Below are 23,341 nucleotides of genomic sequence, written 5' to 3'. Positions count from 1 at the left end.
GTGATGATGTACATTGCTCATAAGAAAAGAAACCTAATTCATTACTTCTTACTGCCACTGACTTCTCAGTTCAAAGGTTAAGAAAATTTTGTGTTTCTTAAAAACATTTTTAACAAAGAGACCTCTTTAAAACAAGCAGCCACCCACGTTTCCATGCAAGTAAAATGATATGTTCTATACCTGGAAGTTGTAAACACTCCATAGACTATTGGATTTTTAGGGTCTTTTGAGTTCATTAGGAACACATCCTCTGTAACAATAACAAGAGACGGAAAAGAAAACTAAGTTAAAGTCATATGGATAATACCTGAGAACATTTCTTTATTCAAAGCCATTTCTGCCACTTACGTAGTTCATCAAAGTGTGTGTCAATGCCATTGGGTCCTGGCACAGAACAAATCAGACGTGCCTTGAGGAAAGTTGTCCATTTGTTAACAAGGCTCCTGTGCCCACCAAAGTCATTCTAATAACAGAAGTATTTTGTGTTAATATCTAGTACCAGTCTGTTTGAAATACCAACAGAGTACAGAGAAAATACAGTAAATAACCACAAGATGCTACTTACAGAAAACAGAGAAAAGAATTCACCTTCTACATACAAAAGCGTTATTATGTTGTCAAGGACAATAATTCCAAATTGCTTTTATTTTACATTATATTGTGACATATTTCATAGTAGCACATCATCAAAAAAACAAAACCCAAAAACCCCAAACCTCTTTATATATTGTAATACATATATAACACTGGAGAAAGACAAGCAGGGTATTTTGCTCCAGAGTTCCCAGGCTGCCATGTCCTGGTAAAGCTTAAGGGGTTTATTATTTTTAACTGGATAGCAACAAAGTAGAAATTCAAGTTGCAAGTGAACAAAGTAGATAAAAATGCCAGAACAGTGGGATCAGTTGTATAGCTGCAAAACTTATGAATAAAGTGCACCAAGGACTCCGTACTTACGGAGTAATTGGTTTTCAAGCAGTTACCTCTGGATTTGAGGAGATAGATAAATTGAAATTGTGCTTATGGATTAACATGAAATTTTACTATAAAGATTATAGTTGTCAAAGCTACAACATTTATTCATATAATTTCATTTGTAGAAATGTTTTAAATTTGTCAGAAAAATATTTGGATGTTTATGAGTGGGGATGAATGATTCAATCTGCAGTCATTAAGGGTCTTCTGATTTGTTGCCCATTTCTACAGCTAAGCTTAATCAACTGTTTCATTAAATCTTCCTTTGCCTCTGTTTTAAAGATTTTCAGTAATGTGGGAATGGAAAAGTATAAACATTCCTTTAAAAAGTAAATTCTTCAAATGTTTTTGGCCTACCTGGAAGTATCACATTTCCTGTAAAATATTCTCTCTTTTGCAGACACATTCTAAGCCTCAGAAGATGCCTATGACTTTTTAAATAAAACGTTGTCGTTTGTGAAGCTTCCCCAAGCAGAGAAGAACTGAATAGTATACCCATGGCTGTGTTATTCCCTAACTATTTTTCACAATGCCAGTGTTAATACTGAATAGCTTATAGGCAAGAAAATGCCATTTCTAAAATCACTCGCAAAGCATCCAGCAAGTGCATTCGATCTCACACAAAGAAGTCATCATTTTACCTTGCAGATCTGCCCTATTCTGGCATGAGTGGCTTTCCCAGTGTGCTCTCCATCAATTGCATTTTCCCGGAAGAAGAAATAGATTTTGTCATCTTCTGGATTGTCGCTCTCTGGTATCAGGTGAGCACTAATAAATCTAGGATCTGAGAAGACAATGATATGCATGTTACTGCTCCATGAATTGAACCACTTGCCTTCCTTATACCAATGAATTGTGATTTTGCTTCCCAAGAATCAATCTTTGCATGAAACAGCAAATATATCTATGTTAGGTACATCATCATCCATTAACATGTGACAGGTATTTACATTCCTTTTATATTTAATACATAGAGGTGTTTGCTACAAACTTTTAATGAACATATCTTAACTTTATTATTGGAGCAATTAAATATTCCTGAAATCTCTTTACAAATGGCTGTATAACATTACAGCATGGCTTCCTAATTCCATGTATTTATTACTGACATTTTTCTTGTTTCTTTGGATGTTTTGACTTTGGTCAATAATCTTTCTCTATGTGTCACACATAAATGAGAGAATTATTGAGACAAATGTAATATTCCTAGCTTTAGCAATAATGAAGACTATATAAAGTATTTTATATCTAGACAAGTATTAATGTGTTACTGTCGAGAAAATTGCATTAAAAAATGCAGTTTTGATTGAGATTGTCTACTTTCACATTATGATACCCCAAACCGAAACATTTTTTGATACCCCAAACCGAAACATTTTTGTCTCTTTTTCAAAAGAGAAATGCATTTGTGAATTTCTATTCAAGTTGTTGAAATACTGTGCCTTGTCATTTTTTTAAAGAATTTTTTTACATAAAAAACTTTTCTTTATTGACAGTTAGGATGATAACATTTTTTGGTGATAAAGAAGATACATCAACACATGAAAATACATAAAATGCAGACACACTGATCGGTTATGTAAAAAATGGTGTAAAGGAGTTTTGGGAGTGAAATTTATAGAAATCGTAACAGTAAACTCATACCAGTGATGAATCTGGCTCATCACTGTATTTTACAGAGATACTTCAGCTGGTATCTTTCACTATATTTGGAAAAAGAAGGCATATCCAACAGATTTACCAATCTGTTTTATAACCATTTTACATCCTGCTGGGATAATTAACTGTGAACTATATTTAACTACTCAGAGTCCTGTTCCTATGTGAAATTAAAAGCTATTTTAGTGTCATGCATTAACGTCTTTTCAGTGTATGTTTATTGCTACATAGTCATGGAAATAATGAACTGTACTTTGTTTTGCCAGTTTGCTCTAGGTGTCCTGTGAAACCTATTGCCTTATTAAGGACGGCAGTGTTTGTAAGCAACATATTTTGATATATTTATATATATGCATGTATGTGTTTAGATGTTTCTATTATATGAGTACATACTGCATAATTTTTTATGTCTGTGTATATATTCTCATGTACTCTATGTGTATGTGTGTGCATATATATCTACACAGTACATGAGAATGACCATACTTGCTTAGACTAAAGTTTACTTAGATCAATATACAGACTCCAACATTGTCCAGAAGTAATTATCTGGGACAAAGAAAGAATATGATAAGTACAAATAATACTCTCCCAGAATAATCTCCCTTCCTCCAACTATTTTCAGTGTAGCTGATTCCTTGAGCTTGACTGCTTTCTGTGTGCTTAGTAACTCTCAATATTTTTCATGCAGTTATTTGTCTACATTCTTCTTGAACCCATGCAGATTTCTAGCATTCATAGTGTCCTTTTAGAATTTGTTCCTCACGTACACAATCTAATGAACTAAAACCTACTTCTGATTTCATGTTTTGGACATTGATCTTACTAACTACATTTGGTGCTTCTTAATTCCTCTATTGGAAATACCCACAGGGTTCAGGTGGATGAATTATGCTCATGTTGAATTCTCTGTTCTTTTTCTATTAATTCCTAACATTTAATATGGATTTGACAGTTCCTAAGCAGTAATCTGAAGTTTTCGTGGAACTTTACGTTCCAGAACCCCAGAACCTCACTCTTAATTGGTAATGCTTAGTCCACAGCCCATAGTTTTGTACGTGAAGATAGCCATGTTTTCCTCATGGTTTTCCCCATGATTTATCACTACATCATTCATCAAGAATAATTTAATTTGTCATTTGATTTCTTAGCTACCCAGTTGCATAAGATCCTTTTGTAATTCTTCACAGTCTTCCTTTGTCTTACCATGCTGAACAACTTAGTATCGTGTGAAAAGTTTTCTCATCCTGCTGCTCAACCTCTTTTTCAGGTTATTTATGAACATGTTGAACAACACAGGCCACAGAACATTTTTGCTGTGGAACTGTGTCTATTACCTATTGTTTATTAAAATAACTCTTTAGACATCCAAAAACATCAAAAATCTGTAAGTAGCCTAAGCTCTCTACCCCAAACCCCAAACTCAAGCAACTAAATTCACTTCCTTTCTTTCTAGCATGCATTTAATAGTCTTCTAGTTACACTAACACAAGGCCCAAGATAAACAATATCTAGACTATATTGTACCATGGTAAATATCTGTTATTTTACATACGATCTGCCAGGGCTTTGAATGAACTTGTATCACAAGAAACACAAGGCTACAGCTGGAAAATTTCTGCATCGCAGCCTGTGGAAGGATACATCAGAGAAAGAGGATACCCATTCGCAGACACTGTTCTGGGCTACTGGATCGGGAGAACTTCTTGTCTGAATACACTGTTTTTATAATCTTAAGGCCTTAGTGAAAAGGGTAAAAAAATCATTCAACTAAAACCTAAATACATTCCCAAATGGTTGAATGATTTGTTTCTAGTGCAATGGCTTTTGTAAATCACAAGATATCAAATTCTAAAATAAATCACTGTATTATCAGGCATCAAAAATCTAACTTTACATTGGCCTACGAAGATACTGTGGGGAGTCTCATTTGAGTCAATAATATAGTACGGGTTATATAAACTTGCCCTTGGTTAGCATATTATTATTCTTTTCTTTCCCTCTCACAATTTTGTAAGTGAACCTAGAAATAGTAAGAATCTAGTATTAGAGCAGGACTGATACAAGAGTGGTATAAAAATAGTTTAAGAAATTGAAAATATGTATTTGAGATAATTCTGTCAGAGTGGTAGTAGAGGAGAGCGGTGTGAGTAAGGCAGATATAACTAATGCCATAGCCAAAGCACATGTGAATATGCTTGGTATACATTTCTTACCAGTACTTGTCTAGGATGAATTCAGATTTTCAATTAGTGATTAATAATCCAAACTACATCTCTGAAAATAAAGTGGTCACACAGCCTCATAGTAGAACACATCCATTGTACATGATGGAACAGTTTTTGTTGAGTAACACTGATGTGTCTTACTGAGCAAACCTCAGGCTGTTTCACCATCTGATTAAATCGATATGTTTTAGTCAATAAAAGAGTGGTTCTTCATGTTATAGGGCCCTTGCTCTTATTAACTGGTGGTATTTTGGTTTTTTTCCCTCTTCCTTATAACAGGTCTATGTTTATGCAATGAAGCAAATAAAGGAGAACAGGCTACATGTGTTCTGTTGCGTATAGAAATAGATTCATTTCTGTTCAGAATGAATACAATGATCATAAAAGCAACATCATGATTATACGTATGGAGAGAAGGAGAGAAATGTGGTTGATAATTTTGAAGGTTATAAAGCTAAGAAGTGGGTGGTGTGAACTAGTGATCTGTAGTGTGTTCTTTATTGTTTCATTAGCAGAGGAGCTGTTTGACTTGCCTGAGGCTTGATGCACACTTGCATTTAACTCCAGGGCTTCAGACCATGCTTACAACTAACTGTTTAGGGTCATGATGAATCAATCAGCCAGATGGCTGGCAGTCACGCAACATAGCCCTCTCCATGGACTACGTAGCATTTCTTTATTACTCTTCTTTGAGGAAGGGAAGGGAGATATTGTCCACAGGTGAGGGACTTCTCCTTGACTCTCCTAATTGCTCACCCATGCAGCAGAGCAAAGAATGTCATCCATGTACATGTAAGTTCAAGTATTGAGACTGCCCTGCCTTACCCTGCAAAATTAAAGAGGTTCAGTATCAAGGGGTCCCCATGGGAAGTTTAAAATAATTCAGTCAGGGCTGACCTATTTCATACATTCAACACAGCCACAAAAGCAGTGCTGGAATGAACTTCAAGCAAGTTTTACTGAATGGAAAGTGGGACTTTGATCCAAACCTACTAGAGACAATTGTAAATGTCGGTGTATTGCAGCTATTGTGGATAGATAGGATGACTTCAAATTTCTGTGTATGAATTATCGGGTATTCTGTGACCCTAAAACTGTCTCCAATCTGTGAAGCACTCAGAAATGCTGTTACAACAGTTCAACACTTCCTTGTTTAAAAGCAGTCTGCCATTGGCTAAAAGTCCAGAAAGCATGTTTTGGGAAAATGAATTTAAGAAATAATTTGATGGCAAATATTTTACAATGATTCGTTGCTTTAAAAAAAAACAAGCAGGCAATGTGGAAGAGTGCTTTAAAAAACAGCATACATCAAACAAACATGTCTGAAACATGTTTAAGCATGATCAAAGGAGAAGCAAAGCCACAGCATAAACATGATCAAAATAAAATTACAACTAAAAACACTTCTCTGATCTTGCAGCCAATGTGAACAAGCTAAAAATAAAAACTTAGATTTTTACTTAAAACAATCAGCCTGGAGAAGCAAATTATTAAAGCACACACCTTTTTCAGTCTCCTTTTTTCAGTTGTCTTGGCTGTGGGGTTATTTCTCAGCTCCCACACGACACCTTTCTAGCACCACTTTTTGTGTGCCCTCCTGCAATTACCAGTTCTGCAGACATTTCACTGGCAGCAGCCCATTAAACTGTCCTTCATGAGAAACCTGGCTCTTTATGAAAACGACACCTTGGTCCAGCTGCCTTTATGATTTATACGCCATTGTTTGCTTAGTTAAGTAATGGAAACATTTTTTGCTTGTCTCAGCACTTCAGGTTGAGAAAAAGCTAAAGAAAATCGATCTGCATTTGTTCTTTTACAAATGTTACTCTTTAACAGCAACAACCACACAAACACACACACCCTCCAACAGCAAGAAACAGTAAAAGTCGGAAATTGAATTTCTAACTGAATTATATTAGCATTTTAATGAAGATCTATAAACCTGAAGGCACAGAAATTACCTTTAGCTGTCAAGACTGAGTAAGCTGAAGGAACAGAAGCTGGGGTCATCTCTTCATTACTTGAGAGGAGCCAAAGGGCAGTTCTCTCAGGAAATGTTTTGTAAAGAGCTTGAACTGGATGCCCCTATTATTGTGTATTTATGGTCAAAATGACTAATTTATCAGTTCACAGCAAGATAATTCTAGGAAACTAGGGAAATTTTATGCTTGGTAAAGCTGCAATTGCTATAATTTAATGAAAAGTACTGGAGGGTGACTGGGGCCCTAAGGAGAGGAACAAAGACAACAAGTTGAAATTAAAAATTTAGCAACAACAAAAATAGACAGCTACTTAGGACTTCATACCGATGTACAGTGCCCATCCACTGAGAGCCAGCACAGAGACTGAAGCACTGTCCTCAGAAAATCTGTGCTTGCAATCACAGCGAGCTCTACTACCCACAGAGAGGAGGACTTGCAGCACCAGTCACAAATGTGCACAGCAGAGCTGTCTGGCACAGGCACGCTCGGCAAGGTCACCAGAGGACAAAGCTTTTAATATATGGTGATGAGAGAGCTAAGTTGGTTTGTGGTTTTACACATGCAACTGTAGTTTACAAAACACCAAAGCTTTTATTGGTGTTCTTCCAAAGTCCCTTCATTTTAATTCTTCAGCTTTCACATCCCTCTTGTTGCCAACAACTCAGGCAAACACAGCGGAGCTCTCATGGACGCACCACTTATAGTGAAGCTCCTCAACAACATGGACGGCATCAGACCACATCCTCAAGGTGGGAATGCTCTTTGCACAAGGGATAACTTGTGGCTATTATGGACCTAATATGAGGGTTTTGTGGTAACTTACTGTCAGATGCTGACATGGAAGGTAGTACCAGGGACAGACCACAGAGTAGAGATGTGATTTAAAGACAGTGTTTTCAAAGCTGTGGGTAGGCAGAGGTGGATGTGTGGCATGCAGGCCATGCATGATTGAGATGTTAGCAGCTATCCCAGAGTAAGAGGCACTATGGTCACTCACTGATGTTGCAATGGAAATTTTCGTCAGAAAGAGTTTTAAAGACTGATGATATTTATCAAGCAGTTTGGCTTTGAGTCAAGCCAGACTGATGATGAGGAACGATGATCTTAAAATGCTTCATTAGCTATGACAGTTAGTTTCTCATTCTTAGAAGTCATATCCCATTGTTTTTAAATTTTTTAAAAGACTAGTAAAAGCAATTTTGGTGACATAGTCAGATTATGATATGGGCTAATAAGTTTAAAGTTTAGCTAAGGCTTCTTGCAATTTCAATTGCATACATATTCTTCATTTTTTTTCTAATGCAAAACTGTTTTCAGAATTAAGAAAAAAAAATCTTACTCTCTGCAGAATCTGGCTGTTCTGTTTCAGTGGTGACTTGTGTGAAATTTTTTGTGACATAAAGAGATTATAGATTTTTCAAGGATGAAAGGTACTAAAAATAACATTAATATATCACTTTTCCATCATTTCAATACATGGATGCAACAGCAACATAGCAAGCAAAAAGACACATATAAAAAAAGACACACAATGCTTTTACACGTATAAATTCCTCCACATCTCAGTGCTACTCTTATGTATACAGCAACAGGAATTTAGTAGTGGGTTTTCAGTGCTTTGACCTTGAGTGTCACCTATGGATCATTCTCATTGTGAGAGATGTTAAATCTGAATTAAGTGAAGGGGTGTTTTTTAAGAATTACAGATTTATAGTTGGAGCAAAAGCTGAGAAGGCCAGGCGTAGTTCGGAGCATTAATAATATATTGAGGCATATAAGCTCCATGCTGGCTGGATAGCTATAAGGAGAAGTGAAGAACTTTATAAGGTCAGTCAGGGGCCTGAGCTCCTGGGTGCCCCTCCAGGAGAGCCAGGCTTCCTGTGACAGCAGCAGGCCGAGGGGAGGAAAGGCGAGAGCAGCAGCAGGAGCAGCCGCTGGTCTGGCAGGGCTGGAGGCGGCGCCTCCTCGCGGGCGGGAGGCCGGGGGACCCGCCGAGCTGCGGCCCCGCACCGCGCCCGGGCCCTCCCGGTGCCGCAGGGACAACGGACCCTAAGGGGAGCACAATCTTCGTTTGCAGTACTTAACACCTCTAAAGTAGTGTAAATGAGCCTCTGAGAACCAGACAAGGCTTAAATCTCCAGGCAGTGCCACTGCCCCGAGATCTCTTTCTCCTCCTCTGCCTTAGAGGCATAAATCGGTATGAATATTTCTTGGGAGTAATATTTCCTGGCAGCTGTCTACAAGTACCTGAAAGGAGGTTGTAGCGAGGAGGGTTTTAGTCTCTTCTCCCAGGTAACAAGCTATAGGACAAGAGGAAATGGCCTCAAGTTGCACCAGAGAAGGTTTAGATCGGATACCAGGAAAAATGTCTTCACTGAAAGGGTTGTCAAGCACTGGAACAGGCTGCCCAGGGAAGTGGTGGAGTCACCATCCCTGGAGGTATTTGAGAGATGAGTAGATGTGGTGCTTAAGGATATTGTTTAGTGGTGGACTTGGTAGTGTTAGGTTAATGGTTGGACTCGATGATCTTAAAGGTCCTTTCCAACCAAAATAATTATATGATTCTATGACTCTATTTTAGCTCACGCAGGAAGGAGAAGGAAGAAAATGTTGATCTCTGATGCAATTAGCTGTTTCTGAAGCCTTTGTTCTAAAGAGACAACAACAGTTTTGATTCCCTGTAATGTCTAATTATATGGTGAAGAAAAGTGAATTCAAAAGTTCAGTAAAATTATAGCTTAATTCTCAACGTAAATTAGATTTCTCACAAAACAATGCTTATGATCTACCCATCCAATTTAATTTAAAGGAGGTGATTATTATCTCTTTAACAGAACAACAACCAAAATTAACACCTCTTTTCCATTGCTGACTATGTTTTAAGGTGTTGTGTATCTTTCAACACAATTAATTTTAAACTCATTTACTTGTCCCTCAGAGAGAATAACTGGGCAACTGAGAAAACTAATGTCCTTCACAGAACAGAAAGTAAAGCTTGCAGCATATTGTCTCTATTTAGAAATACTTTAATCTCAATTTTCTGTATTTCTTAACTTCTCTGCACAAAAAGCTAATGAGAGTTCCAGCTAAGAGCCTATTCCTTCCTCTCTCGGTCATTTATCTGAAGTTTTTGACATTGATGCTTGGAAATAAAAACACTGGAAAGCCTGTGCCTTAACTGTGTAACCTACATCTTTAGAGCTTTGGATGAGTGATAAAAACTAAATATCACAGTCTTTATGTTAAAAAGTGATGTATTAGGAGAGGAAGTGGAGCATGGAGGCACTGAAGGCAAAAGATGATTTGGGGTGTTACACTCTTCTGGCAATCAGAGCCATGCTATGGGCATGCCTTTTGTAAGCTCTGAAGATTCACAGGTGGAGCACAAATCCCTGGAGATGCCCAAGCAGTTTATGGTAGATGACCCAAAACTCAAGAGGCCAAACCTGTTCCGTTCCACTAATGTAATTTTCTCAGGCCTTCCAGAATGCTCAGAGATGTGTGATTATGTCTTGGTGGAATATCCTTCATCTTTGCAACTTGGACATTATAGGGTACAAGAAAGCATCTTGAAGGCACAGAGAGCATGCTGCAGCAACACCATCAGCCAAACTCCTGATGCAGAACATTGCAGGAGACAAGTCCCTGGCTCAGTGTGAGGAATAGCTGGGAATTAACAAGGCAAACACGTTTCACTGACAGGAAAAGGGGACAGCCTTCAGCAGCACAATTGGCAAAAGCATGAAACCCCAAACTGAAAAACAGTGGCTTGACAAGTATGTCTTCAGCCTCCATAGCTCTCCTGAGACCTAAACTCAAGATTTCTCTGTCAGCTCCATGCAGAGCACAACCCTGTCTTCAGCAGAACTGTTTGTCCACAAAGATATTACATTTTTTCTGCCTACAATGTGAACAAATATGGCCTTTTTGTCAAAAATCATCTATTTTCAAAATAGAAGAAAACTTCCAAATTTTATACTGCCAGGTTCAATCTGAAGTGTGTGGAAGGGGTTGTGTAGCTGTAAAAACAATCTCCTTCTAGACATCATGTCAAAAAAACTGGACGGGACTCTGCCATCATCTCTATTCTCAGTGAGGGATGATCATTCATCAGGAAATTATCACAACAACACCATGCAGCGCTACAGGCTGGGGGAAGAGTGGTTAGAAAACGGCCCAGCAGAAAGAGACCTGGGGGTGCTGATCGACAGCCAGCTAAACATGAGCCAGCAGTGTGCCCAGGTGGCCAAGAAGGCCAATGGCATCCTGGCCTCTATTAGGAATAGTGTAGCCAGCCAGCCTAAGGAAGTGATCGTCCCTCTGTACGCAGCACTGGTGAGGCCGCGTCTTGAGCACTGCGTTCAGTTCTGGGCCCCGCACTTCAAGAAAGATGTTGAGGGGTTGGAGCAAGTCCAGAGGAGGGCGACCAAGCTGGTGAAGGGTCTGGAGGGTCTGACCTACGAGGAACGGCTGAGGGAGCTGGGGTTGTTTAGCCTGGAGAAGAGGAGGCTCCGAGGTGACCTTATTGCAGTCTACAGCTACCTGGAGGGAGGTTGTAGTGAAGTGGGAGTTGGCCTCTTCTCCCGGGCAACTAGCGATAGGATAAAAGGACATGGCCTCAAGTTTCACTACGGGAGGTTCAGGTTGGATGTTAGGAAGAATTTCTTCTCAGAAAGGGTTATTAGACATTGGAATGGGCTGCCCAGGGAGGTGGTGGGGTCACCATCTCTGGATGTGTTTAAGAAAAGGCTGGACATGGCACTTAGTGCCATGGTCTAGTTGACAGGGTGGTGTCAGGGCAATGGTTGGACTCGATGATCCCAGAGGTCTCTTCCAACCTAATTGATTCTGTGATTCTGTGATCAGCCTAAGCCAGTTCCCAAAAAGTGATCCACCCAACAACACTCCTGTAGCAAATTCCTAACTTATCCAACCACTTGTAATTTAGTTTCTTTGTTAAATCCTTTAGATTTTGCCACAAAACTGAGGTCATTTTGTCAAACTATGAAAAAGGTTTTGTTGATATAATTAACTTTTACAGCTAGTGTAAAGCAACTTGACACAAAATCCATTAAAGTAAGATTAATGAGTGATGGCAGCAAAAACTGAAAAAAGGGCTGGGTGAATGACTGGTTTTAACTGATCTGTCAGCGTAGCACAGCAACATAAAATGCAGTAAGGCATCTGTAAGTGGAAGCAAAACCCCTCAGCACAACCTGAGGTATTCAGTGTGACAGCATCAGTTATGACAACCTCTTTCAGTAGTCATGTGAGCATAATATGTGATTCCAACTTCATTTAGTTTCAGTCAACATACGATACTAACACGAATTGTACCCAACTGAAATAACGTACTAGTTTATTGAAGATGTGAAACTTAGTTCTGCTCATTAAAAAAAAAAATAAAAGATAAACTCTCTGATAGCACAGGTGTGATGAAAACCATGGAGTTGCTTCAGATAGAAAAGTCTTGCAACATTACCTTTTGCACTGCTCTGTCAGAAAGTTGTTCTCAAACTCTAATTGGTATGTACTTTTGTTCCGTACAAGCAAACCCTCCTTTTCTTTTTATTCACTGACAGCATTTCAGAAATTTTTGAAATAATTACTGTAACTTTTAAGAATGAAAACCTTCTTGGAGTAACATTGTATTAGACTCAAAATTCTAGCATTTTTTAAGAGCAGTGAGGAAGGAATTTGCAGCACACTTGCTTGTGATACATAAACAGCAGGGAAAGGAATTGGCAGAGAGTTTAGCAAAACCATTTAAAAAGTAATAAAAGAATGAAATGCAGTAAAAATATAGGTCCTGTAATAAATGAGAAACTGTGGAACATTTTTTTAAAGAATGCTTTCTACCGACTGGTCTGGCAAAAAAAAGAATAAAGCTGAAAGTATGTCAAATATGGAGCAGAACTGATTATTAGTAATGACAACCCTTTTACACAATCTTGTGGAAAAAGCTGATGACTCACTAGTCCATGTAAAATATCTCATAGGAAGGTTTTGCACCTTTCCCTCTCATGGAGCTTTTTCTGCCTTTAGTGGAAGTTCCTTTAGGAAAACAGAATAGGAAACAGAGACTGAAGAGGTGGGTAAGTGAAGAGAGCTGTGCCCCTTGACTGTCAGATTTTACAGTGTGTCAAATGTTATCATTGAGCTCAGGAAATATGATTAATCTCACTGACATCAGTGGAACATTTTTTACTATTTATAAGGGTATTGAATTTTGCTCAAACTGCAGTAAAAGAATCAATAAACACCAATCCTCAGGTATATGGCCATATTCACAGATAACGTAATATCACTCAATGCTTTCAAATATTTCATAAGAGCTGTGGAGTGAATGGGAAAAATATGTAATCCAGTCTTTAAAATAACTATACTTCTGCTTTTCTGAATGATTATGTGTAAAAAAGCTCTGTCCCTGAAAGGTTATCTGGTTTCTTCTTACATCAACTCATCTAACAAAATCTTCCTACAAATCTTGCTGCGCTTACCTGAACAGAAAGCTTTACAAACCTACCAACAGGAAATGAAATTTATACATATAAACATATGTTAAAAATACTCTTTTCCATAATCCAAGAATCTAGCAAAAACACAGGGTAGCCTATAACTTTAAAAGGTAAATCAGAAAGGGAACTATTTTGTCTTCATTTACTTAGTATGCTTGTGGTAACCCTAAGAACTCAGGAACATCAAATTCTGCTGGATGTTGTACAAGAGATGTTGGTCTCAAAGATTTACAGTTGAATCCTTGCCTTTGAAAGAGGTAATTTTCCCTGATAACACTACAAGACAAGTCACCTTCCTAGCATTTGAAACATTCAGCCTAGAGTCACCAGTGACAGGGGTCTGAGAACAGATGGAAAAAGAGCTAAAAAAGGCATATCAGCTGGCAGTTCAATTTTGGTGGGTTACTCTCAACAGTCTTTTGGCTATGGAAACTTTCAGACAACACTGCTACTTTTGAGACTGAAACTGAGATTCTTAAAAGCAATGTTACCACATTTCAATAATGTAGTCATTTATCTGTACACTATCACATCATCTGAGACATTCACTGCTTCTGGCTATCAACTATTAGCTGGTGAATACCTGTACACTTTGACATATCTTAAATATTACCATAAACGTTGTCTTTTTTTACTCTATGGTATGTAAAAGCGTGTATCTACATACCTAGAAAATCAAATCTAACAGCCACATGTCCAAAAAGGATAGATTGATACAAGACTATGGAACACAATGGAATAGCAAGGGATGGGATACTTTGGACACCACTTTGAAACCTAAAAGCTAGGCATTGAAGCCTGAAATAAGTAATATAGGGTGCTCTAAAGATCAAGGAGAAAAAGAAGTACCATAATGCACCAAAATGGGATGTTCAGGATCTCTTGCATCGTCAAAACTTAAAGGCATCAAATGAGGAACAATTTGTCAAGCTGCTTTTTGTGTGTGTGTGTGATCTGTCCATCATATCTGATAGCTGCAGTTCTGTTAATAAGGTATTTGGGGCTTCTTTGTTTATTTTCTCTGTTATTTAGTCAAACACGCTACCTTTACAAGTGAAAAATAAGTATCAGTTTTTCTCTCCCATTTGTCCTTTTCTCTTCCTGCTCTTTCTTCCTTACACCACGGTCATGAATAAGGCTTTACGGGCTACTTGATGCTGGCGGTGACATCTGTTTCACCCTTTTGTTTTGAAAGTGTTGCCTAGTGGAACCTGGGGAGAGACCCGGTGAAGTGGCTCATGTGGGACTGGAACAGTACCTATCCTGGAAACACTGAGTTTGCAGAAGTAAATGAAGAAAAATCACTAAAAGATTTTGTACCAATTAAAATCTTGAAAAGGATGAAAACTGATCTGCTGGGAAATTACATACCAAAACATTAAATATACTTTTGTAACTAGGTGTTTTTTCTCCTCCTCTGTTGTAAGGCTACAGAAATATTAAGATGTCCTACAGTTACAGCACAAAAAGGTCTTCAAGATGTGAGATTTGATATAACCTAGCATTTCAGAAATAATGAAACTATAAAATCTGCAAGGAGTTAACAAATCTGAATTTAACAACAACAGATGCTCTATCTACATTTCTTGATCTTACATGCTCTTTGTGCCTACCTAATCACAAAGTATTGCATTAGATTCAGTCCTGCTCTAGTAAAGTCAACAGCCATAACTCTGCTAAATACAGAAGTCAGAATATATCCTTGAGAATGAAGCTTAATAGTAGCTTTGCAATTCTTTGCTAGTGTGACTTTTGAATTGTGCTCTTGAACTACGTGAATGTGTTATCAATGTTTTAAATACATTGATATTTCCACTTTGTTGTAAAAATAGGCTTTTAATACAAGACAGCATTTAGCAATCTAGTACCAGCCATCAGTTTGATATCAGCCGTGACATTATTTAATTTTCAGAATCACAGAGGTTAAAGCTCACTGAACTATAAACAGTTGGAAACATAGAGTGTAATCCCAAGGCACAGCTCTGCACAAGCTGTAATTTAAATCATATTGCATGCTAAGCTGAAAAGGCAGTGCAGGTCCCAGAGGGCATGAATAAATCTGCAGTCACTGATTTGCCACACACATTTGTGTTGGGATTCTGTAACTGTGCAAATGTGATGTCTTCCTTTAGCGCAGAGGACCTGTCATCTACTGAGATTTGTAATTAAATAACCCAAAGAACAAAAGCAATTACTTAGCCTTACAAGCATTCAGACTGGAATTCACATGATTTCATGAACAAAGAGAAGGGGAAGTTATGGAGACAAGAGAGAACAGGAGGCTTTGAGTCTGCAGCTTAATTCAGTTGCGTCTAGTGTGAGCTGAGATTTTAATGTATAGACCAGGTATTCAAATACCTGGTTTACTTTGAACTAATAATTCCGTCATTGCAAACTCCCCTCTGAAGTGAATGTTTCTCCATCTAAGGAGCCAATTATGTTTCCAGCTGGCTACGTGCCACATCAGGTGCTGGCTTTGAGCAATCAATTGTGTTAATTGCAAGCAACACTGAATGCCTTTTGGGACAAGCAATTCATGGTTCAGGAATGTTAGTGTAAAGGAGGTTAGGTTCAGCCCCATTACCAAGCACAAAGTTTGTATAGGTTGCAGACAGTTGTAATTTTATGGAATGGGGGGTAAGAGGCAGGAACAGACTAAGGGGCTGTATCCTCACATCATTAACTCTGCTGGGTGTGTTGGGCATCTCAGTTACTTGATGGGGTGGTGGCTATGTGGCTATATGGTGGAGCCCGTTATATTTTCAGCTCGGCAGTTCTGTCCTCCCATTCCCCTGGTTCTGTCAGGTATCTGGTTCCAGGCTAACAGGGCCAAGACATTGGCTCAAGAGAAGACTATATCAATTGCCCGTGGACAATTTCCTCCACATTTGTTGGTATTTTCCTTCTTTATATTTATCATACTGGGAAAATAATAATTAAAAAAATGCGTAGGGGTTGTTTGATGTAAAGGAAATATTATAAGGGCATAAATAACAGTGAATGTCATAAATAGGTGTTGAAGGGCAGATTTATATAAAAAATAGACTTTGAAGAAATAAAGCATATTAATGATATGAGCTGAGCACTGCAGTCAGTAGAAATCAGTAGAACTTTCCAGCTGAATTGGGGATATTCTCTTTTATTATCAGCTAAAGATCTGACTTGTGGTACTTTGTAGTATCTAACTTTTGTCTCAGTACCTGAATAACAAGCTTTATCTAGTCTATCTATTTACAAGGGTTGATTTCTAATACTTTTTCCTGTGAGTCTTGGCACCAGCACTATTTAAAAGAAGAAGCCTGCCCAAATGTTGGAGGTGATGAATAAGAAGTTTGGATTGTATCATTAGAGATAAAGGGAGTTAGTGTGTGGCAGGGAGGAACTCGTACAAACCAAAGTCTGCAGGTGCTTAGAAACAGCATGGAGGCTCAGGAAGTGTCTCTAATACCCTTTACAGGCTTAGTCTCTGGCATCCCACATGGTTGTACAAAGAAAACTTCTTAAAACAAAGCCATCTTATTTCTCCCTTTAACACAGACTAAAACATTGCCAAACACTTTTGCATCTGAAGCTGTGAATTTCATTAAATTCAATGCAACTCGCTCAACACTCTCTATTTTTGTGTGGCTGAAACCTCTAATTCTCCCCCCACCGCCCCGCGACCAGCATGCTCTAGTCACATCACACTTAACCTTTGCCTTGGCTTCTCAAAAAAGAATTTGTTTCACTCTATTCAAGGCTTCAACAGTTTGGCAAACTGCACTTGAGTGCCGCGCTGGGCCTTTATATTGAACACACTAATCTGATTGTTTTTCCACTCTACAAACTTTGGGTCAACAATCAAGCTGCTGCCAGAAACTAATTAATTTGCAAACAGGCCCCATTTTCACAGGGGGAGAGCTTTTGAAACCTATGTCAGCAGAGCTGGTCACACCATGGTGACATACATTGTCATGGCATCCACTTTTCTGGGTAATTCTCCTCACTAATTTTTCACCACACACATGAACTCAAATTACCCAGTCAACAGTAAATCTCTGTTGAATGCCCACCAAACTTTGAACGTGGTGGCCTGAGAAGAGGAAATTGGTATTGACAGGGTCAACACTCATTAAATTGATGGCTAGAGCAGAAGAGACAAAAAACCCACCACAAGAACATAAAAAAAAGATTCAGATGTATGTCATATCCCAATGAAGGGGCTGTTACAGACCCATTCCCGCTTTGTTTAAGTCAATTAGTATTCTGCTGTGTGATTCCCTACAAGCAGATTTCTGCTTAACTTTTCCTGAAAAACTGGTTAGTTACTTTGTGAACAGGAACGGACGCACAATTCAGTAGCTAAAAGTCACTGTTACCCAAGCATCACATCTGTGATGATCTCTCATAGTGATCTCAGAGATCATGGGAAACCTACTTGAAATTGCAAGGCCTATTAACACATAGGCTTTGTCTTTGGCATCCTGCCACCTAATCTGAACTTTCCTTTTTCTTAAGATGATTTGGATCTTTGCAAAAACAATAATTACAAAGAAAACCTTGTTGCTTGTTTTAAAGTGAGACCTACACCAAAAGCAAAGCAAAGTGCAGTCTAAGAATCTGAACACTACACCTGTCCTGGACAAATTACCTTTTCTTTTTCTCTACTGAAATTCATCTATAGGTCAAGAGAACAGGCTTCCTATGAACTGATAGATGTGGGTAATATGTTTGTGTTTATATATATATGTGTAGACAGATACGGTGCTTTTAATGATATATTAACTGATGGTAGTATACAGAGCTTTCAAGTAGAGATCATCGCCGCAGCTAGCACTGCTTCAGTTATATACTGAGTTTGTCACCTTCCTTATGCAAACAGACCATGACTTTACAAAGCTGTGCATTGCCAACTCCACAAGTTATCCATTGAAATAAATACATACAAATAAACAATCCTTCTTAGCTTAAAAAAGAAAAGCTTTCTAGAGAACATAGAATAACGCTGGGACTACTGGTTGTCCTGGTTTGGCCTAAACCAGACCAATTTTCCTTTCAGTGATTTTTACTTTCAGTTAAGTTTCTTCTAAGTAACTGCACTTTCTGAAACTAACTGCATGTTTTGCAGAGAGTGTCTGCTTCCAGGGCTGATAACGTTCAAAGTTTATAGTTATCACTGGGGCACCAGTTGGGATGTTATGCAGAAAGGCTCTTACTGTACTTATTCCTAGAGAAAACAAGGTGTCACAGTTTAAAGCTGGGCCGGCTATTAAACCTGTGGCAGACACTCTCTGTTAACCCTCCCCCTCCCCACCAAAGGGAAGAGGAAAGGGAAAAGGGAGAGCGACTTATGGGTTGGAAAGTTAGAACAGTTTTAATAAACTATAATAATGAAAAAGAGTATAATAATAATAATAGAAATAATCAAATATCACAGAATCACAGAATCACAGAATCAATTAGGTTGGAAGAGACCTCAGGGATCATCGAGTCCAACCGTTGCCCTGACACCACCCTCTCAACTAAACCATGGCACTAAGTGCCATGTCCAGTCTTTTCTTAAACACATCCAGAGATGGTGACTCCACCACCTCCCTGGGCAGCCCATTCCAATGTCTAATAACCCTTTCTGTAAAGAAATTCTTCCTGATGTCCAAACTGAACCTCCCCTGGCGAAGCTTGAGGCTATGCCCTCTTGTCCTATCGCTAGTTGCCCGGGAGAAGAGGCCAACTCCCACTTCACTACAGCCTCCCTTCAGGTAGTTGTAGACTGCAATAAGGTCACCTCGGAGCCTCCTCTTCTCCAGGCTACACAACCCCAGCTCCCTCAGCCGTTCCTCATAGGTCAGACCCTCCAGACCCTTCACCAGCTTGGTCGCCCTCCTCTGGACTTGCTCCAACACCTCAACATCTTTCTTGAAGTGCGGGGCCCAGAACTGGACACAGTACTCAAGGTGCAGCCTCACCAGTGCCGAGTACAGAGGGACGATCACTTCCCTAGACTGGCTGGCTACACTATTCCTAATAGAGGCCAGGATGCCATTGGCCTTCTTGGCCACCTGGGCACACTGCTGGCTCATGTTTAGCCGGCTGTCGATCAGCACCCCCAGGTCTCTTTCCACCAGGCCGCTTTCTAACCACTCTTCCCCCAGCCTGTAGAGCTGCATGGGGTTGTTGTGGCCGAAGTGTAAGACCCGGCACTTGTTCTTGTTGAACATCATGCCGTTGGTCTCGGCCCATCTATCTAACCTGTCCAAATCCCTCTGTAGGGCCTTCCTACCCTCCAGCAGATCGACACTCCCACCCAGCTTGGTGTCATCTGCAAATTTGCTGAGGGTGCACTCAATCCCTACGTCTAGATCATCTATAAAGATATTGAACAGCACCGGCCCCAGAACTGAGTCCTGGGGAACACCACTAGTGACCGGCCGCCAGTTGGACTTTGCCCCATTCACCACCACTCTCTGGGCTCAGCCATCCAGCCAGTTTTTAACCCATTTAAGAGTCCACCCATCCAAGTCCCGGGCAGCCAGTTTGTCCAGGAGGAAAAATACAAATATATATATATATATACAAATATATATATATATACAAATATATGTACAAAACCAAAATCGAGCTCCCCCGATGTCGGCCACGTCACCACCGGCACTGCAGGGCAGGCTCCGGGAAGGCCCAGGCTGGGCCCAGCGACGGTCGAGAGCTGGATTCAGGGATGCACGGATCGGGATCAGGGGCAGCAGGAAAACGGACAGAGTCCTCTTCGGACACCGGCCATAGCAGAAAGAGAGTGAGACCCTCGTGATCCCCCCGCTTTATACCGAGAATGACGTGTATGGGATGGAATACCTTCGCTGGTCAATTTTGGGTCACCTGCCCTGTCCACTCCTCCCTGCAGGTGCGACCCCCCTTCGGCTCTTCACTCGTAAGCAGTGAGGAATTTAGCAGTGACCTTGGTTTCTCTAAGACTAAGTACAGCAAGAGCCTTTCTGCATAACATCCCTACTGGTGCCTCAGCGATAACTATAAACTTCGAGCGTTATCAGTTCTGGAAGCAGACACTGTCTGCAAAACATGCAGTTAGTTTCAGAAAGTGCAGTTACTTAGAAGAGACTTAGCTGAAAGTAAAAATCACTGAAAGGAAAATTGGCCTGGTTTAGGCCAAACCAGGACACAAGGTCACTGCTAAATTCCTCACTGCTTACGAGTGAAGAGCCGAAGGAGGGTCGCACCTCCAGGGAGGAGCAGACAGGACAGGTGACCCAAAATTGACCAACGAAGGTATTCCATCCCATACACGTCATTCTCAGTATAAAGCCAGGGGCTCACAAAGGTCTTGCCCCTTCTTCTATGGCCAGTGTCCAAAGAGGGCTCTGTCTGTTTTCCTGCTGCCCCTGATTCTGATCAGTGCATCCCTGAATCCAGTTCCCGTCCATCGCTGGGCCCAGTCTGGGCCTTCCCGGAGCCTGCCCTGCAGTGCTGGGGGTGACATTACCAACATTGGGGGAGCTCAATCTTAGTTTTATATATATTTTTATATATTTAATTATTTCCATTACTATTATACTCTTTTTCATTATTATAGTTCATTAAAACTGTTTTAACTTTCCAACCCATAAGTCTCTCTCCCTTTTCCCTTTCCCTTCCCCTTCTGGGGGTGGGGGGCAGGGTTAACAGAGAGTGTCTGCCACCGGTTTAATAGCCGGCCCAGCTTTAAACCGTGACACTGGTAATCAGACAATTGCTGGTGTTTATTATTCAGTATGAGAAGAGTACAGAGCTGAGACATCCAGGATCAAGAGTGTGACTCCTGGAGCATACTCATGCAGCTGGGTTTTTACACAGCTCCTAAGGCTGGAGGTGTCAGATGAGACTCAGATTTGTTCATCTAAAGCTATGTCTATAAAAAGCAACTCATCTGGGTCATCAAATTTGGTTCTGAACACCCAAGTGAGATCACCTGATTTGCCCTGTACAGCCAGGTGCACTGATTTATCCACATCTAGCCAGAGGTTGTTCTGGCTCATTCATCCAATTTGCTTCCCAGAAAAGTCAGAGCATAGGTGATGGGAAGGACTACACTCTCAGGTCTCACCCCAACATGAGGCTCACCAGGATTTACTGGGTTGTTGACCTGATATCATATTCACAACCGACATAAAAACCCTAAAATTTAGCAGTTCTAAGGCACTTCACCAATAGATCAATTCAGTGTACATGAGTGAGCATAGACACCCAAGGTGGCAATCACTTCCAAGTCTCTGTTTAGATAGAGATTATGCACTGATCCCTTTGGGACTGGGGTCATATCCCACAGTGCTTGTTTTGAGAGCTATGAACTTCTTTCCTAAAACTGTACTACAAGCAGAAAACTTGTCTGGTCTCCAGTCGAAACAGTGCACAAAGCATTCTGAGCTCCCTCATTATTTTTTATCTTATATACTCTATAAAGAGAGTCACAGTATGAATTGCAGCAAAGCACAGCTTCTAATCTACACTCCCAGTTATTATTTTTTGGTGTGGATAATAAGGCTGACCAAGCTAAAACCCATAAATAAGCCCACGGTTAACCATGTAATATACACATATCTTAAGTGAGGTGTTACTGGACTAATTTGTATCCTAACTTCCCCAAGCATATTGTGGCTATAGCTCAGACCAATATATTTACTGATGCAAGTCTTTTTGCCCCAGGTCATATTACCTAGAGTCTCAGGAAATCTTCAAAATGTGCTGTCAAACCAGGGGAGTGTCCTTTTCTGCTTCATCTTTCCTACTTGCTTTTTCCACTCCAGCCTCAAAACTTATCCTTTGGCTACTTTTACCAATTTTTCATACCTAACCACAACAAAACCTCATCACCAGCCCTGAAATTTAATGAAGAAAAATGACCTAATCCTGGACTAGGGGAGGGAGAGAGAGAGAGAGAAGATCTATTTCCTAGAAGGATTCAAAATAATTTAATTCAGGCCACTTGATGAGAGATTATAATTTTCCTGGTTGTCTTTATCCACCATCTTCATGATCTTCCTCACATCCAGAGGAACTGTAAAGCACATTCTCTAATTGTTGCTTGGTCTTCGATTTCTGAATCAAATGCTTCTCTTACTTTGTATAAAGGTACAGGGAGCAGTTATCAGACAGGATGAGTCAACTGGTTCAAATAAATGAGTGTATTCTGATCAAATATTCAGCTGGACCTATGAGTTCCTGAGTTGTAACCATTTCAGGTTAGTGACAGTATAAACATAGAGTAATAACATTAACAAATAAGTTATTATTTTGTGATTTCAGAAATTCTACATTTCTTCCAAGAGAAAAAGAATGGGTTGTAATAAAAATGTATAGAGAAAAGACTTGTTAGATTGCGATGAGAAAACAATTTAAAATTCTTATTCAGTCTCTCAAATTTGGATCTACAGACTTAAGGGAGAAAAAAGCTCTGTAAATTGAGTTTGTATGCCATCCTGTTCACATTATTATGCTACCGTCACCATAGTTTCTGAGTACTTCCTAGCACTGTGTTAGGTGACATTAGCATTTGTCACACATGGAATTTATCACTGTGAAATTATTTATTACTATTCTTAGCAATGAAGATAATGGGAGTGGGGGTGGGAGGGTGTATTGAGTGAGAAATGAGACTTGCATATAGAGACATGTTTTGTTCCTGCAAGGGTCGGAGTTGTTCATGCCTGTATAAGCATGGGTGGAAAAGTGCAAGACTTGGTCCACGCTGCAGCCTTCAAGATAGGAGATATCATCTGACTAATTTGGTTCAAATATAGAAATGCATATTTTAAATGAAAGAGGTCCTTGTGGGGACAAAGAAAACCCCAAAAGGACAACAACAACAAAAACACACACAAAGAAATCCCCTTACTGTTTTCACTGGTAAGGTTGTTTAAATATGCTCTTGTAAACTTATGGGAATGGAGACCTGGGAGAGACTTCTTGGTCTATTCACTGCAGTCCCTTGCGACATCAGGCAAGCGTGCTA

General features: G+C 39.6%; 1 protein-coding gene across 1 annotated transcript in view; it reads right to left on the bottom strand.

Annotated features, from left to right (window-relative positions):
- SEMA3A (semaphorin 3A) overlaps nt 1–23,341 on the bottom strand; it is a 177,766-nt gene that overhangs the window by 35,569 nt on the left and 118,856 nt on the right. Inside the window, exons 8-10 of the mRNA XM_068400555.1 lie at nt 1,617–1,759; nt 349–463; nt 181–250 (exon numbers count right to left, since the gene is read on the bottom strand). Of these exons, the coding sequence (XP_068256656.1) occupies nt 181–250; nt 349–463; nt 1,617–1,759 (328 nt within the window). The remainder of the gene's footprint in view (nt 1–180; nt 251–348; nt 464–1,616; nt 1,760–23,341) is intronic.

The sequence above is a fragment of the Nyctibius grandis genome, chromosome 5 (assembly GCF_013368605.1).
Source record: "Nyctibius grandis isolate bNycGra1 chromosome 5, bNycGra1.pri, whole genome shotgun sequence".
NCBI lineage: Eukaryota > Metazoa > Chordata > Aves > Nyctibiiformes > Nyctibiidae > Nyctibius > Nyctibius grandis.
Note: the sequence above shows the minus strand (reverse complement) of the source record. Positions and strands in the feature narration are given on the sequence as shown.